General features: G+C 42.8%; 1 protein-coding gene across 3 annotated transcripts in view; it reads left to right on the top strand.

Annotated features, from left to right (window-relative positions):
• The window catches only part of LOC135111532 (acidic amino acid decarboxylase GADL1-like), a 104,066-nt gene extending 88,913 nt beyond the window's left edge, over positions 1-15,153 (top strand). For 2 of the 3 annotated variants that reach the window (XM_064024942.1, XM_064024939.1), the window contains one exon: positions 1-243. This exon is cut by the window's left edge and continues 1,177 nt beyond it. Coding sequence is in view for 1 of the 3 variants with exons in the window: in XM_064024940.1 (XP_063881010.1) it covers positions 14,961-15,065 (105 nt within the window). In the remaining 2 variants the exon portion in view is untranslated. Of the gene's footprint in view, positions 244-14,960 lie in introns of those variants that run through there. The other variant, XM_064024940.1, reaches the window with a different exon arrangement.
• The last annotated feature ends 3,883 nt before the right edge of the window (positions 15,154-19,036 follow it).

Raw genomic sequence — 19,036 nt, 5'->3', positions numbered from 1 at the left:
AACGTTTTGACATTTGGCATTTTGTCTGCCAATTAACACCGCACAGCTAGTTCGAACTTGTGACTGGAGAGGTACCACTGTGGAGGGATATACTGGCTGGTGTAGACTATACTCGTATTGTTTGTTTCTGATTCACTACGATTTAAATATTTATCTTTCACGAATATTAGACATATATGTAAATTTACACCAAAAATATAGCGGATCAGTTGTTTTAATTTTTAAATTACAATTACACTTTTACTCACGTGTTTTATTCGCCAACCTTCTCATGTTGGCCAGTCATAACGAGATAAACTCCTTTAGCATGGGCCGCTAAAATCAATAAGGTAACGGCATATCAACAATGGAGTTGTGAGGGGTGAGATAGCGGCATTCAGTATGAGTCAAGCGTAGCTCAATAGGACACTACACACGAAGAAATAATAACTTACATCGGCAGGGAAGTCACGCAGGGAACGCCTGACTTCTGATCTCTCTAAAATTTCTGACTGGGGCAAAGCAAATTTATTATTGTTCAATGCTCAAAAACTCTTTCATCTATCAACTCAACACAACCTTCCAGATAACTATCCCTTCTTCTTCAATGAAACTCAACTGTCTCCTTCTACACTGAACATCCTTGGTTTGTCCTTTTCTTATAATCTAAACTGAAAACTTCACATCTCACCTCTAGCTAAAACAACTTCTCTCTCATCGCCGCTATGTTGGATGTCTTGCTATCTTCTACCGATATTTTTACTCTACTGCTCTTCTGGTCTCACTCTTCTGGCCTCCTTTCAGTGATTAAGTCTTCATTTAGTTATGAATTGAACATTAATTCAATCCATATGTAGAATTCATTAAGGTCACTTAGTAACGGTTCTAATTTCATCAAGCACTTAGATGCACATATAACACAATCACACAACATAGAATATTCAAACACATGCAAAAACAAAGTCAATAAACAACACACTTGGAAATAAAGCATCACTACATGCAAAGAACCACAGAAAGTATCACAGTACACATATCAGTTCAGTAAATAAATTAACACATGACACAAGTAAGTATATGAAATACCACAGTATTTTGAACATTTTCAAAAGACAAGACACTCAAGGCACATAAGAAAAATTCTCTAAATATTACTTACGACCAGGGCGAAGCAGAAAACGAGTGGAGATATCATGGTGTAACCGAATGTGTTACATCCTCTCCAAATATGATACCACCTATATCGTGGGCTGCTGAGGTCTCTGTGAATCGTTCTGTGGTCTCATTATACTTGCTTCCATCTACAGCAACGGTAAATTAACGTGTACTGCTGCATATACTGCTATCCTTAAGGTCTAAAATCTGACTAGCTTGTTCACTCATCTCAACCTTCAGTACTCAAGATCACCAGAATATCTACGTGTTGATTTTGAATAATCAGGGTTCATGAGACCCATATCTCTCTTTTGGTCTATAGGATAATCACTCTTACACACGTGTATATATATATATATATATATATATATATATATATATATATATATATATATATATATATATATATATATATATATATATATATATATAAAACTTTTTTTTATGTCCTTTTAGCTCACACATCACTGACTCAAAAGAGTAGGTCACCGTTTGCACGTGCAAGGTCAACTAGCTTGCGTAGACTGTTCCTATCTCTTATTCATTAAAGTACATCTTTAGTGCCCTCTAAGGGGTGTGATGTTCCCTTGTGGCAGACGATAATTACAAATCCTATCACTGGATTAAGAGAAATACAAATACTGACACTTTTATGATTTTTAATAAATAATGGAATAATCCGAAATAATAATAATAAAAAGAAAGCAATTCAGAAATACAAAATAAATGGTAGCGTACTCTTCAGTTACATAATTCAGAAATACAAAATAAATGATAGCGTACTCTTCAGTTACATAATTCAGAAATACAAAAATAAATGGTAGCGTATTCTTCAATTACATAAAAACTACGATGGAGATATTTTCGCGACTACTGAGTTGTGGGGGAGACCAGAGAATAAATAAATAAATAACAAATATATATCCAAAAAGTATGTATATACCTGAGGACAGTCTCACACGGTGATCTCGAACCAGGTGGTTTCACTAGTCCCGTGGAGAAAACCAACAAAAAAGAACGAAAAAATGCGAATATCTATCCACTCAGAAAACAGTTTATCATCAGGAATATCTGAGGAGAATCCGAGAGGGTCTGAGGAGAATCCGAGAGAGACTGCTTTAGTAAATTATTGTTAAATAAACACTTACTTAATATTACAGGAAATGGAGGAGGAGATTATCAGACTGCATGCTCACCTGAGGAGAATCCGAGAGAGACTGGCTTTGCTTGTGAGGAAATCGGCGGGAAACTAAGGATAAAGGTTTCCAATGGGGAAATTTATTAAGAGTTATAATTTTGTTTTTTAGTGGGGGGGGCGACTAGGTTGTGAGTTCAGGGATGAAAAATATGAATAATTAAGTTACTGTTTACTTTATAGTTGTTACTTTAAGAAGTTTAATTCAATTGACTTTTGAAATCAATTAGGGAATTAGTCAAAGTCTGGTATCTCTTCCCGGCTTGCGTAGCAACAGGGGTAACAGGACGGCGAAGCAAAGAAGATTTATCAGATTCGTCAACCTCATTGGCGCGGCGTAATTATCTGGGATTTGTTTGAGCTGGTTTAAGACCTTACCATTATAGAACTAATTTTATCGTATTAAGGGCTCCCCATTCTCTGGGATTAGGTGAAAAATTCGCCTCTATAACCTGGCCAAGCAGGAGAAATTACGTTTATTCACGGGATAAATTTGTTATAGAAGTGGTCAACACAGTGACGCTGAGAGGGGGGGGGGGAAACAAGGACAAAAGGACACTGAGGAGAGGAGGGGAAGGGGGGGGGGTTAGTCACATGGTACTGAGATTCTGGTCATCCTCGCACATTACATGGGCCTTAGCCTAGGAAAAAAGTAGAAATATACATAATTAATTTCCCAGCACTACACGAGCCTTTCATCCGTTCTAGAATTTTTCACCTCTCTCTTTTCTCCTTACCAAAAAAAAATAAAATAACACCTTCACATCCGAGTAATTAGAACCTCCCCTCACCACCACACAACCAAGCCAGGCTAACGAACTGCACGTGATCTCTGTCGGGAAATAACTCTGACCTTCTCTCCCATACAATGGCTTGTGGGCCATATCACCACAATGTCCCTTGGAGACATAACTCGGCTCTTTCTCTCATCTCAAGGAAAAAGAAAAGAAATTCCACCCCAACCAGCCTCTTGACCTCCTGTGGTGTGAGGACTTAACCTTAAGTCACTCCGTCACTCTCTGAAACGAGATTCGGCCACCCCAGTACTCGGTTCCTTCCACTCGGACAGTCATTTACTCATCCACACATTCACTCATACCACGAGATACTACAGATGATTACGCGAAGCGCTCGCCACGTCCTGAAGTAATCCATCACAGTATGGCCCGAACGGGTTGTCGAGTGCAGTAGTAGTCTGCGAATTAAAGTGGTTCCTTATTCCTTCTCAAATTCTTACATCACCTCTCACATAGTACCCATACCTGTCATACCACGATTCATTACAACCAGTCCAGCCAGACCATGCAAAAGTAAGGGGGGAGACTCTATTTACCCCAAGCACTCTGCTCTTTTCTATACCGTTTTTCCAGCGACATTAACATTCCTCAATATAGCGTCTGGGACGGTTACGCACTCTAGGCGGTAACACTTCAGTTTCTATATCAGGTTGGAACACTGTGTCTTGAGCTGCAACTACGTACTCTTCCTCACTGTGAAACTGTTTGATCTTTTCTGCCGCTCTTTGCACCATCTTTCCCGAGAAAGGGTCTTTCACCACATAACCACCGCCTCCTCTTAAAACTTCCACCACCTTATATGGGCCGTCCCAACGAACACACAGTTTCTTACACACTCCTGACTCTGTAGTTTCTCGCTTCACCCACACCAACGCCCCAATGTCTACCTTCTGCTCCTTGCGTTTCCTGTTGGCCGCATTACGGTATTTCCGAGTCATTTTCTCGTGTGTTTCCCGGATCAGCCGGCGGACCACATCCACGTCTTGCTCGTCACCATCAACTGCGGGTAGCCTGGCACCCACCACTCGGGGCGCATGCCGGGAGAAAAACGCGAAGAAAGGTTGTTGGGCGATACTGGTATGGACGGCGGCATTCATAGTGGCCTGACACACAGGGAGTAGGCGAGGCCACCGTAGCGGGTAACCTCGGCACATGGAAGCCAAGATGGATTTGAGCGTGCGATGGAGTCGTTCGGTGATGGCGTTCCCTTGCGGGTGGTAGGGAGTGGTGTAACAGAGGGTGATGAGGTGTTGCTGGCAGAATTATTGGAAGATCTGGGAGGTGAACTCGCCCCCGTTGTCCAGGACGATGGAGTGAGGAGTCCCGAAGTCGGTAATGTAGTGCTGCAGCGCCTCTACAATTCCCTCTGATAGTTTGTTTTTGAGTGGATAGAACTTCACAAATCGGCTAAAGTGATCTACGATAGTCAACACATATCGGTAGCCACCACTGCCTGCAATTATGTCCCTCAGGTCTATACACACCCCTCAGGCACATTTCCCCATTTATCCACTTATCTCCAGTCTCCACCTCTTTCGGTTAATCGCGAAATAAATCCCACCGCTGCTCACCAGTTTAGTGCCCTCTAAGGGGTGTGATGTTCCCTTGTGGCAGACGATAATTACAAATCCTATCACTGGATTAAGAGAAATACAAATACTGACACTTTTATGATTTTTAATAAATAATGGAATAATCCGAAATAATAATAATAAAAAGAAAGCAATTCAGAAATACAAAATAAATGGTAGCGTACTCTTCAGTTACATAATTCAGAAATACAAAATAAATGACAGCGTACTCTTCAGTTACATAATTCAGAAATACAAAAATAAATGGTAGCGTATTCTTCAATTACATAAAAACTACGATGGAGATATTTTCGCGACTACTGAGTTGTGGGGGAGACCAGAGAATAAATAAATAAATAACAAATATATATCCAAAAAGTATGTATATACCTGAGGACAGTCTCACACGGTGATCTCGAACCAGGTGGTTTCACTAGTCCCGTGGAGAAAACCAACAAAAAAAGAACGAAAAAATGCGAATATCTATCCACTCAGAAAACAGTTTATCATCAGGAATATCTGAGGAGAATCCGAGAGGGTCTGAGGAGAATCCGAGAGAGACTGCTTTAGTAAATTATTGTTAAATAAACACTTACTTAATATTACAGGAAATGGAGGAGGAGATTATCAGACTGCATGCTCACCTGAGGAGAATCCGAGAGAGACTGGCTTTGCTTGTGAGGAAATCGGCGGGAAACTAAGGATAAAGGTTTCCAATGGGGAAATTTATTAAGAGTTATAATTTTGTTTTTTAGTGGGGGGGGGGCGACTAGGTTGTGAGTTCAGGGATGAAAAATATGAATAATTAAGTTACTGTTTACTTTATAGTTGTTACTTTAAGAAGTTTAATTCAATTGACTTTTGAAATCAATTAGGGAATTAGTCAAAGTCTGGTATCTCTTCCCGGCTTGCGTAGCAACAGGGGTAACAAGGACAGCGAAGCAGAGAAGATTTATCAGATTCGTCAACCTCATTGGCGCAGCGTAATTATCTGGGATTTGTTTGAGCTGGTTTAAGACCTTACCATTATAGAACTAATTTTATCGTATTAAGGGCTCCCCATTCTCTGGGATTAGGTGAAAAATTCGCCTCTATAACCTGGCCAAGCAGGAGAAATTACGTTTATTCACGGGATAAATTTGTTATAGAAGTGGTCAACACAGTGACGCTGAGAGGGGGGGGGGGAAACAAGGACAAAAGGACACTGAGGAGAGGAGGGGAAGGGGGGGGGGTTAGTCACATGGTACTGAGATTCTGGTCATCCTCGCACATTACATGGGCCTTAGCCTAGGAAAAAAGTAGAAATATACATAATTAATTTCCCAGCACTACACATCTCCAAGTATATGTTTATGTGATCAACACAGCAAGATTAATTATGGGGGGACCGTCCGTATCACAAGTTCATTAATCACAGTCTATAGTCTGTCTTGGTCTTCTGCTTATCACTCGGGTACATTTATATTCACTAGTGCACTTGCACCTTCGTCGTGCTTACTAACAAGGCAGGCATTGTCCTGCAGAATACGAGGAACTGGGTCGGCAACGCCGGGGTGATATTATAGTTGACTTCATGCCCATGGCTACTACACAACCCCTGCCCCAAGATAACTCGTTCTCGCGCTAAGGTACGAGTATTGGTCCATTCCTCAGGGGTAGGAACACATACAGAAACAGCATCAGCAGCAGACTTTCGGCTCTTGGATCGGAATCTGATGTAAAGACAGAAGCCAGTAACAAATAAACCCACCGTGAGAGTGGATCCCAGTAGTAGGTGGGACCACCAGGACAGGGACTGGAGGTGCACAGGTGACGGAAGCGGACGGCTCACAGGGAGCAGCTTGGCGGCCAAGATATCTAGTTTCACGGGCGAGGTTGCGCCTGTGGCTGGATAGGGCAGGTCAGGGAGGGCATCAAGGACGTCCTACTCCCAGCCCGTGAGTAGGGGGACCAGAGACACCGGTGAGGAGTGGACGCTGAGTAGCATCTGGTCCACCACCATGCCTAAGGGTGGGAGAAAATCTCAGAGTGCATTGCACAACTCGGCCCAACATACAGGGGCCGAATTCATCAAACAATTTAACAGTCCAAACTTCCCGTAACCTCGCCGACATCGTAAGTTGCTATTCAGCAAACTCTTACGATCTGGTAACTCGCCTGGTAAGTTACGACTGCTCTCTGGCGCTGGTAACACCACCACCTCACTTACGAGGACGAAGGAGCGCTGGAAAATATTTCATCCTTTAGCTACTTACATAGATAAGTTTTTGAAGATGAATATTAATTTGTAATAATCCCAGTTGTTGCAAGACTCGGTACATATGTAACAGTAATCAAAATAAAGTGCTTGATCAGTGGCTCACTGTATGAGTGGCTGGCTGTGGTGTAGTGTTGTCATTTTTCGCCCTGTTCTGAAGTGTTTTAACATTACTTAGGTAGAAAAGACCGTTGGATGAGTTCAGTATTGAGTACATGTGATAAACAAAAGTAATATATGTACGAACAGTGTAATGAAGACAACAGGAAGGTGACAGTCACAGGTCATCAGCACCGTCCTTGTTGTCCATTGTCTTGTGGCTTTTATTGTTATTAACCACCCTCATTACATTATAATATATATATATATATATATATATATATATATATATATATATATATATATATATATATATATATATATATATATATATATATATATATATATATATATATATATATATATATATATATATATATATATATATATATATATATATATATATATATCTTTTATTTATTTATTTATTTTTTTGGAAAACCATTCAATTAATTAAAAGGAAACATCTTGAATTAACCTTGATTTGTCAAGTCAAAGCAGGCAGGTGTAGCAGTGGGGCTCATAAAAGCAAGTGCCATGGAGGTGGAGGTAAAATGATGGTGGTGTGGTCAGAAACAACAAGTGTGATAGTGTACATATGTGTTGTGTTCATTATTTTCTTAGAAACCTTTATAGAAGTGAGTGTGATGATGCTGAAGGTTTGTAGTGGGGGAGCAGACTAGATACTAAGGCAGGTGTGGTGATGATGTATGGCTGGGGCAGCAGGTGCCAGACATAATTTTGTGGTGGTGGTGGTGGAGGTGGTAAGTTATGACAGCAGAATTTTGTAGTGGTGTATGGTAGAAGTAGCAAGGGCCAGACAAGGGCCAGTTGTAGTTAACTTGTATGAAGCCAGTGATTGAAAAGGTGTAATTATATGTTGACTTATATGAAGCCAGAGATGGAAAAGGAATAATTATAACTTGGATACACTGATGGTTATGATTAATATAATTAATTAATTAATAATTAATATTCAATTTTAGTTAATATAAATAAAGTTAAAATTTCTTCAATATAATGACCAATGTTACTTGAGTTGCATTACTACTGGCAAAAGTTATTGTTTCTTTATAAGTTCCCCCTAGTAAGAACCGCCTTGTCGTGGTGGAGGGGGCTTGCGTGTCCCTGTGACCTGGCGAGCGAGGCTAGAAGGAGCTTCGGCGCCTGCTCCGCCCTACTTAGCGGGAGAGGGACCAGATTAAATGGTTTCCAGAGTTAGGCTGCCAGTACGGGTCAATGGTGGTGCTCACCAGAGGGGCCACCTTTTGAGGTCATCCTGTGTTGCATGGCTGGGATGCGTTGTGGGGGAAGGTCTTAGCTCCATTGTGGACAAACTTTCGAATCATGAGGGGCCACTTTTCAAAACGAGTGGCCTCTATGGGGACGAGGTACCGTTCACGGCGGTCAGCTCTCGCCCCCTTCCTTGTCTCAGTAAGCGGTCTCCCTTGATCCCAGGAGCCAATTTATTTTTATAGTATCCATATGGGTAAATATAAAGACTCCTCTGGTCCTCGATGTCGGGTCGACCAATCCCTCGAGACGTCACCCTCTGGTCGTGATGGTGTTGTGCAGGCGGGAACTCGTACTCCCCCTGCTGTTGTTTCCCAAGGTGAAAGACGCCTTGGCTCAGTTGTTGATCCCTGTCTTGGCACTTTCATGATCATTAATGTCTTAGGAGGAGGCAGTAGGCACCTCCTGAAACGATAATTACTTCCAGAGAGGTCTAAAGCACTGGATCCGGTGTTGCTGTGAACTTATCATTAAACCCAGCTGTGACCTCACTGAACGTTTCCCTTTGTGTCTCACAACACAAGGGAGTAGTCACGGACTGCCATCTAAAGACAACTCTCTTCCTCCACATAAAACTACAAGCACCTAATAACACACACCCTTCAACCAAAATTTAAAAATTATCATGGCGACTCCTACACCAGCCTCGGAGTCCCCATCTGGGGAGGGGACCAGAAATGTTCCGAGGTCGGACTGCCCTTCTGACGACGACCCTAAGTGTCTTGACACCCCCTCAACTTTTTCTTCATTAACTTCTGCAACATTCGTGGTCTAAGATCTAATTTTCAATCTGTAGAACACCACATCTCCTCTTCTAAACCTCATCTTCTTATCTTCACTGAAATTCAGGTGTCTGAAGATGTCTGAGGCAACTAGCAGTAGCCCCTTTTCTGTTTCCTCCTACTTTCTCTATCCTCATTTTCATTCCAAAGCTGGACGTTGTGTTTATGTGCGCAACGACTTAACCTGCTCTCGTGCCTACGCTCTTGAATCTTCCGAGTTTTCCACCATCTGGCTACGACTATAGAGTCATTCTCAAACCAGATTTATCTGTGCTGTATACCTCTCACCTAACTCCTCTGACTATAAGAAATTCTTTGACTACTTAACTTCCAAAGTGGAACACATTCTGACTCTCTTCCCTTTTGCAGAGATCTCCATTCTTGGAGACTTCAATGTTCACCAACAGCTTTGGCTTTCCCTCTCCCCTCACTGACCATCCTGGTAAGCTAGCCTTCAACTTTGCTATCCTCCACGACCTAGAGCAATTGGTGCAATACCCTACTCGTACTCCTGACCGTCTTGGAGATACGCCTAACATTCTTGATCTTTTCCTGACCTCTAATCCTGGTTATGCTGTCACCCTCTCTTCTCCGTTGGGCTCCTCCGACCATAATCTCATATCTGTATCTTGTCATATCGCTCCAATCCCTCCTCAGGATCCTCCTTAGCGAAGGTGCCTCTGGCGTTTTGCCTCTGCTAGTTGGGAGGACCTGAGGAGGTATTTTGCTGATTTTCCTTGGAATGACTACTGCTTCTGTGTCAGAGACCCGTCTTTGTGTGCGAGCACATAACAGAGGTGATAGTGTCTGGCATGGAGGCGTACATTCCTCACTTTTTTTCTCGACCTAAACCTTCCAAACCTTGGTTTAAAACAGCTTGTTCTCGTGCTATACATGATAGAGAGGTGGCCCACAAAAAGTACTTAAGTTTTCCATCACCAAAATCTCATGCACTTTATATTTCTGCTTCATCTCAAGTTTCCTTTCTGATCGTTCTATTGCTGCTGTTTTTTTTTTTTTGTTGTTTTTTTTTATGTAGGAAGGACACTGGCCAAGGGCAACAAAAATCCAATAAAAAAAATGTCCATTGAAATGCCAGTCCCATAAAAGGGTCAAAGCAGTGGTCAAAAATTTATGAATAAGTGTCTTGAAACCTCCCTCTTGAAGGAATTCAAGTCATAGGAAGATAGATATGCAGAAGCAGGCAGAGAGTTCCAGAGTTTATCAGAGAAAGGGATGAATGATTGAGAATACTGATTAACTCTTGCATTAGAGAGGTGGACAGAATAGGGGTGAGAGAAAGAAGAAAGCCTTGTGCAGCGAGGCCGCATGAGGAGAGGAGCCATACAGATAGCAAGATCAGAAGATCAGTTAGCATGAAAATAGCGGTAGAAGACAGCTAGAGATGCAACATTGTGGCGGTGAGGGAGAGGCTGAAGACAGTCAGTTACAGGAGAGGAGTTGATGAGACGAAAAGCTTTTGATTCCATCCTGTCTAGAAGAGCAGTATGAGTGGAACCCCCCCCAGACATGTGAAGGATACTCCATGCATGGACGGATAAGGCCCTTGTACAGAGTTAGCAGCTGCAGGGGTGAAAAAAATTGGCGGAGACGTCTCAGAATATCTAACTTCATAGAAGCTGTTTTAGCTAGAGATGAGATGTGAAGTTTCCAGTTCAGATTATGAGTAAAGGACAGACCAAGGATGTTCAGTGTAGAAGAGGGGGATAGTTGAGTGTCACTGAAGAAGAGGGGATAGTTGCCTGGAAGGTTGTGTTAAGTTGATAGATGGAGGAATTGAGTTTTTGAGGCATTGAACAATACCAAGTTTGCTCTGCCCCAATCAGAAATTTTAGAAAGATCAGAAGTCGAGCGTTCTGTGGCTTCGCTGCGTGATATGTTTACCTCTTGAAGGGTTGGACGTCTATGAAAAGACGTGGAAAAGTGCAGGGTGGTATCATCAGCGTAAGAGTGGATAGGACAGGAAGTTTGGTTTAGAAGATCATTAATGAATAATAAGAAGAGAGTGGGTGACATGACAGAACCCTGAGGAACACCACTGTTAATAGATTTAGGAGAAGAACAGTGACCGTCTACCACAGCAGCAATAGAACGGTTAGAAAGGAAACTTGAGATGAAGTTACAAAGAGAAGGAGAGAAGCCATAGGAGGGTAGTTTGGAAATCAAACCTTTGTGCCAGACTCTATTAAAAGCTTTTGATATGTCCAAGGCAACAGCAAAAGTTTCCAAAAATCCAGTTTCCAAAATCTCTAAAGGAAGATGACCAAGACTCAGTAAGGAAAGCCAGAAGATCACCAGTAGAGCGGCCTTAACGGAACCCATACTGGCGATCAGATTTAAGGTTGTGAAGTGATAGATGTTTAAGAATCTTCCTGTTGAGGGTAGATTCAAAAGCTTTAGATAGGCAGGAAATTAAAGCAACAGGACGGTAGTTTGAGGGATTAGAACGGTCACCCTTTTTAGGAACAGGTTGAATGTAGGCAAATTTCCAGCAAGAAGGAAAGGGAGATGTTGACAGACAGAGCTGAAAGAGTTTGACTAGGCAAGGTGTAAGCACGGAGGCACAGTTTCGGAGAACAATAGGAGGGACCCCATCAGGTCCATAAGCCTTCCGAGGGTTTAGGACAGCAAGGGCATGGAAAACATCATTGCGAAGAATTTTAATACGTGGCATGAAGTAGTCAGAGGGTGGAGGAGAAGGAGGAACAAGCCCAGAATCATCCAAGGTAGACTTTTTTTAACAAAGGTTTGAGCGAAGGGTTTAGCTTTAGAAATAGATGTGATAGCAGTGGTTCCATCTGGTTGAAACAGAGGAGGGAAAGAAGAAGAAGCAAAGTTATTGGAGATATTTTTGGCTAGATGCCAGAAGTCACGAGGGGAGTTAGATCTTGAAAGGTTTTGACATTTTCTGTTAATGAAGGAGTTTTCGGCTAGTTGGAGAACAGACTTGGCATGGTTCCGGGCAGAAATATAAAGTGCATGAGATTCTGGTGATGGAAGGCTTAAGTGCCCTTTGTGGGCCGCCTCTCTATCATGTATAGCACGAGAAAAAGCTGTGTTAAACCAAGGTTTAGAAAATTTAGGACGACAAAAATGAGTGCGGAATGTACGCCTCCATGCCAGACACTATCACCTCTGTTATGCGCTTAGCACACAAACACGGGTCTCTGACGCGGAAGCAGTAGTCATTCCAAGGAAAATCAGCAAAATACTCGTACCTCTGCAGGTAACCCGAACTAGCAGAGGCAAAACGCAAGAGGCACCTTCGCTTAGGGGGATCCTAAAGAGGGATTGGAGCGATTGGACAAGATACAGATATGAGATTGTGATCGGAAGAGCCCAACGGAGAAGAAAGGGTGACAGCATAAGCAGAAGGATTAGAGGTCAGGAAAAGGTCAAGAATGCTGGGCGTATCTCCAAGACGGTCAGGAATACGAGCAGGGTGTTGCACCAATTGCTCTAGGTCATGAAGGATAGCAAAGTTGTAGGCTAGTTCACCAGGATGGTCAGTGAAGGGAGAGGAAAGCCAAAGCTGTTGGTGAACATTGAAGTCTCCAAGAGTGGAGATCTCTGCAAAAGGGAAGAGAGTCAGAATGTGCTCCACTTTGGAAATTAAGTAGTCAAAGAATTTCTTATAGTCAGAGGAGTTAGGTGAGAGCTATACAGCGCAGATAAATTTAGTTTGAGAGTGACTCTGTAGTCGTAGCCAGATGGTGGAAAACTCGGAAGATTCAAGAGCGTGGGCACGAGAGCAGGTTAAGTCACTGCGCACATAAACGCAGCATCCAGCTTTGGATCGAAAATGAGGATAGAGAAAGTAGGAGGGAACAGAAAAGGAGCTACTGTCAGTTGCCTCAGACACCTGAGTTTCAGTGAGGAAAAGAAGATGAGGTTTAGAAGAGGAGAGGTGGACCGGGAATGTTACAGAAGTTAATGAAAAAAAAAAGTTGAGGGGTGGTGTCAAGACACTTAGGGTCGTTGACAGAAAGGTAGTCCGACCTGGGGACATTTATGGTCCCCTCTCCAGATGGGGACTCTGAGGCTGGTGTGGTAGACGGTCACTGTTTTTCTCCTAAATATATTAACAGTGGTGTTCCTCAGGGTTCTGTCCTGTCATCCATTCTCTTCTTATCATTCATCAATGACTTTCTAAACGAAACTTCTTGTCCTATCCACTCCTACACTGATGATACCACCCTGCATTTTTTCCCGTCTTTTCCTAGACCATTCAGTAAGTAAACATTTCACGTAGGGAATCAACAGAATGGCTGACTTCTGATCTTTCTAAAATTTCTGATTGGGGCAGAGCAAACTTGGTATTGTTCAGTGCCTCAAAAACTCAATTCCTCCATCTATCAATTCGAGATAACCTTCCAGACAACTATCCCCTCTTCTTTAATGATACTCAACTCTCCCCCTCTTCTACATTGAACATCCTAGGTCTGTCCTTTACTTATAATCTGAACTGGAAGCTTCACATCTCATTTCTAGCTAAAACAGCTTCTATGAAGTTAGGCGTTCTAATATGTCTCTGCCAGTTTTTCTCACACCCTCAGCTGCTAACTCTATACAAGGGTCTTATACGTCCATGTCTGGAGTATGCTTTACATGTCTGGGAGTTTCTGCTCATACCGCTCTTCTAGACAGGGTGGAATGAAAAGCTTTTCGTCTCATCAGCTCTATCAATTTTACCTCTCCCTTGTGGAGAATCTTATAATGTCCCTTTTCTTGGTCTGAGTTACGCATGGCTTTGTTCCAGTGCCATGATTTATCCCCGGGTGCCGATGACATCCCATATGTCCGTTGAAGCTTTTATCTGGTGATGGAATACTGGTGGTTTTCCATCTTCTTGGAATGTGGCTGTAATTATTGTACCTATAGGTAGGTAAGGATAGGTAGGAACAGACTCTTTGTTAAACATCACGGAAGTTGTCCTTTGTTTATTTGTTCGTCTGAACAAATATCACCTACTAACACAATAACAGGCGTCATCCTGATCACGTGGTGCTGATGCAAATGCTGATGTTATGTCTACTGTACGTCCACTGTATGTTAGCTCTCAGCACCTCCCAAGGCAGAGAGGAGAAGGGGACTGACGCTCGCTGCAAGTGGCCGCGTCACTGTTTCACTGATAACAAAACACAGTGACGTATTCCTTGTTTCTCTAGTAGTCCGAGACCTAGCACCACCACGTTACTATGATATCCCGTAACACGTGAAATCTTCTGTTGTTGATGTAAATAAATTCTATATATTAACTTGATTAATCTTTCTTTCAACCCTACTCATATCACGCTACCTTAAATAAAATGTTCCTATCACTGGCGTCGCAAACAGTCGAGTAGGGGAATATAAAATGGTACCGCAGCTTGGGATATAAACAATACCAGTTTGCAAAAAAACACAAAAGGAAAAAGAAAACAGTGAAAAATGACGTTACATTCTGGTGAGCGAATATTTGTAGCTAAAGGTAGAGCGAGGTGGTAGTGAGAGACCTTGGGTGGTGTTGTTTGCACACCTCGGCAGAAAACTCCGGGGGCCGCCATGCTGATATCGGCAACCATTAGCCAGCTGCCTGCGCTTCACCATACGCTCCCCCCACCAATCTCACCACTCGTCACGTATCACTCATTGTGAGAAAATAGTGAATTATCTGGTTGCGACCGGTTGACGGGGCCTCGATGAATCACTAATAATTCCTTCTACTTTTGAGTCACAATTAAGCGCAACACACCCACACACTCCTCTCCCCGTTAGGTGAAGTCGCTCATACTGTCTAGAATATATATTAATTTTATTTCATTATTCCAGAAATGTCCAGACCAGCAACTGTTTGAATCTCCCTGCAGTGCTGTTGGATCTGTGACATCTCATCTCCAGTTTATCAAGCTCTCAAGGTTGACTCAGCGTCCCTGACTTAGCGGGCACTGTGGAACATAAAGGAAGACCGAAAAATCACTATGTAATTAAGTGAATTTATAACAGCAATAATAACATCAATAATAACATCACTTGTTTTTACCCTTGTGGCTTTAGTGATGAATTACTTAATTATTTTACACTGTAATGAGTAAAGGCTTCTGATGCTCCTGACTCCATTCTGTTAATCGCCCAAAGGCGAGGCGAGCAACCTGGCGTCTGGTGCTTACGGGTTACTCCTGAGGGCGTGGAGACTCCTGACTCTGCTGGGGAGGTGGGAGTTTCCTTCCCTGCGGGGTGTACCGGAGACGGGGAGCAGACTACTCCCCTGCCAGAACCAGACATGGTGGGTGTTTGTTCACTTAGTGAACCACCTATGTTGACAGCTGCTGTTACAGCTGTTAGTGTACCCACGGAGGGTTCTGCCCCTCAGGGATTTGTTGCCCCACTACTTGCCAAGGCTGGAGTGGGTGGCAAGGAAATAGAGGATCGGGCAGCAAGGACAGAAGTTTGTTGCTCCGTTTTGTTGTGCCATCCGCAGAGGCACGGGTGCTAGCGTTTGGCGCGGTTCAGGAAGCCGGTTGTGGTCCCGTTTGTTGGGTGTAACCGCATGGGCAAGCCTGACGACCTGGGGCCTCTCTCTCCCGTGTTAGGTCGAGATTTCTTTCCCCTGGTGTGGGAGTTGTGTGCGGTGTTACTAGCTCGATTCCTCCTTCCTGGGAGAGTGCGTTACGGCGCAGCGTCGGGATGCAGCGCTGAGTGAGGCTGCCTGTGATGATTTGTTGCTTGCCGCTGAGGAAGCACCCTCAGTTGATGGGCCCGAGCAGTGTAGTGTCTGCTATAGATGTCTACTACCTCGAAGAAACAAGGTATTGGGGATGATGAGAAGTGCTTGCATACATGAAAAGTTGCTGGGACCAGTGGGGCTGGCCCAAAGGCATATTGGTCAGGCTCATGTTGGAGCCGGGGCTTATTATATTGTGATGGCCACGTGTGTTTGTTTTGCTTCATGCGTTGCATCCTGGAGGCGAGCATCCGTTAGCTCGCTATGGTGGTATCTGTGTCATCGAGAGGCTGGCCAGAGGACGGAGTAGGATGTGTAGTAGAGAGAGCAGGAGGGGTGAAAGTGAATGGAGTAGTGACGGTAGAGGAAAGAGAAGACAATGGAGACGAAAGAAAGAATATAAGAGTCATGGGAGGAAGTGAACAATCGTAGCTGCTGGAGGAAAGCTTTACATGTGACACCCTGCAGGGGTAAACCTGCACACCAGTGTAGCCGGGAAGGTCACAGGTCCTGGCGGAAAGCCACTGACAGATCTCGATGGAGGAGTAGAAGCAAGAAACGACGTTCTGTGCATTTTGGACTTAGAGGGCCAAAATGGAGCCTATTGTTTATAGTGTGTTGATGATTGTTCATGTCAGTGCTGTAGTAGCCCTTGATATCTTGTGATGAGTATACTCCCTTATTTTGAATCTGATGTAATTTGCCCTGAGTAATTATATGTTGAGTTTGAATTTATATGTCCCCAAATTTTCGTAACCTTTGTATATCTTCCGAAAATATTTGTTTATGGGAGGGATTATGTGGGCCTAAATATAAAGATCATAAACAGAAAGAAGCGAGGCACCGATGAGAAGATGTAAGAATGAGGAAGGAAGGATGAGAGAGAGAGAGAGAGAGAGAGAGAGAGAGAGAGAGAGAGAGAGAGAGAGAGAGAGAGAGAGAGAGAGAGAGAGAGAGAGAGAGAACGCGCGAAGTTGGGGTGCGATCTTTGCCCCGCCCTCACAGTTACATTAAAAGCTTAATGTCGTCCACGAGTACTTGGTATTACGGTGAAAGGTGAATTACACTCCTGTTTGTTGTGTGGGCACTTATCTCTGTAAATTTCGTTTTGTTAAATGCGACTGTGATCCGTTTTTTTTTTTTTTTTCTTCAGTCTCAGACACAGAATTACTGTATGCTGCTTTTCAGTAAATTATCCTTATTCCCCGGGTAGTATCGTTACTGAAAGGGAACAGAGCTTGTCCTCTGGGAGGGTGGATATTATATTGAACAGGAGAGAGAGATAGTGTTCTACAGAACCGGGTGGATATTATCTTCTCATTGATGAGGGCGGTATTCTATAGAACATTATATTCCGGGAATGTGGCTGTCGAGTCTTCCCCAGCCATTAGAGTTAGTTGGCAGTTGTATTATTCACTTGCCTGTGAGTGAATGAAGCAGGTTGATGACCTCATTTGTATACTTCACCCAGCACCCGTTTACATAAGAAATAGACTGGGGAGGTTAAGCCGAGATACAGGCAGCCGTGAAAAGGTGCGGAACCTGGTATTGTGACCTCTGCTTTGAGGGTGCAAGAGTTCAGAGGAACGCTGTACACCTATAGTTAAGCTCTGAACTGAGTCTGCATAAGCAGTCGATTTGCAACAGCGGTAAGAGGGATGGAATTTGTGGTCATAACTATATATATATATATATATATATATATATATATATATATATATATATATATATATATATATATATATATATATATATATATATATATATATATATATATATATATATTTTTTTTTTTTTTTTTTGTGTGTGTGTGTGTGTGTGTGTGTGTGTGTGTGTGTGTGTGTGTGTGTGTGTGTGTGTGAATTGTTTAGTCCCTATAGGTTTGGACGTCTAAGAAAAGACGGGGAAAAAGTGCACGGTGTTATCATCAGCGTAGGAGTGGATAGAAGAAGAAGTTTGGTTTAGAAGACCGGACAGGACCTTGAGGGACACCACTGTTTGTAGATTTAGGAGAACAGTGGCCATCTACCACAGCAGCAATACAACGATCAGAAAGGACACCTGAGAAGTTGCAGAGAGAAGAACAGAAGATGTAGGAAGGTACTCTGGAAAACATAGTTTTGTGCCAGACTCTATGAAAAGCTTTTTATATGCCTAAGGCTGCAAAAAAAGTTTCACTAAAATTTCTAAAAGAGGATGACAAAGATTCAGTAAGGAAAGCCAGAAGATCACCGGCAGAGCGCGGCCTTGATGGAACCTATACCGACGATCAGATAGAAGCTTGTGAAGTAGTAGATAGATGTTTAAGAATCTTAATGTTGAGGATAGATTAAAAAATTTTAGACAGGCGGGAAATTAAAGCAATAGGACGGTAGTTTCAGGGATTAGAGCGATCACCCTTTTTTAGGATCAGGCTGAATGTAGGCAAAATTCCAGTAAGAAGGAAAGATAGATGTTGATAGAGTTGAAATAATTTGACTAGGGAAGGTGCAAGCACGGAGGCACAGTTTCGAAGAAAAATAGGAGGGACCTCATCAGGTCCATAACCCTTCCGAGGGTTTAGACCAGAGAGGACATGGAAAACTTCACTGCGAAGGGTTTTGATGGATACCATGAAGTAGTCAAAGGGTGGAGGGGAGGAAGGAACAAGCCCTGAATCATCCAAGGTAGAGGTTTTACAAAACGTTTGAGTGAAGAGTTCAGCATTAGAAAAAAAATGAGATGGCAGCGGTATCATGATCGAAATAAAGAAGGAAAACATAAAAAAAAGCAAAGTTATTGGAGATGTTTTTGGCAAGGTGCCAAAAATCACGAGGGGAGTTAGATCTTGAAAGATTTTGACAATTTTTTTATTAATGAAAGAGTTTTTGGGTAGTTGGAGAACAGATTTGGCATGATTCTGGGCAGAAATATAAAGCACTTGAGATTCAGGTGACGGAAGGCTCAAGTACGTTTTGTGGACCATGTATAGCACGATAACAGACTGTATTAAACCAAAGTTTGCAACGTTTAGGTCGAGAAAAAGTGAGGAATGTACGCGTCCATGTCAGACACTATCACCTCTGTTATGTGTTCATCATGTGGTCTCTGACACGGAAACAGCAGTCATTCCAAGGAAAATAAGAAAAATACCTCCTCAGGTCCCCCCAGTTGGCAGAGGCAAAACGCCAGAAGCACCTCTGCT

This window comes from Scylla paramamosain, chromosome 22 (genome assembly GCF_035594125.1).
Source record: "Scylla paramamosain isolate STU-SP2022 chromosome 22, ASM3559412v1, whole genome shotgun sequence".
NCBI classification, from domain to species: domain Eukaryota; kingdom Metazoa; phylum Arthropoda; class Malacostraca; order Decapoda; family Portunidae; genus Scylla; species Scylla paramamosain.
The sequence above is the reverse complement of the archived record's forward strand: the minus strand, read 5'-3'. Positions and strand labels throughout refer to the sequence as shown.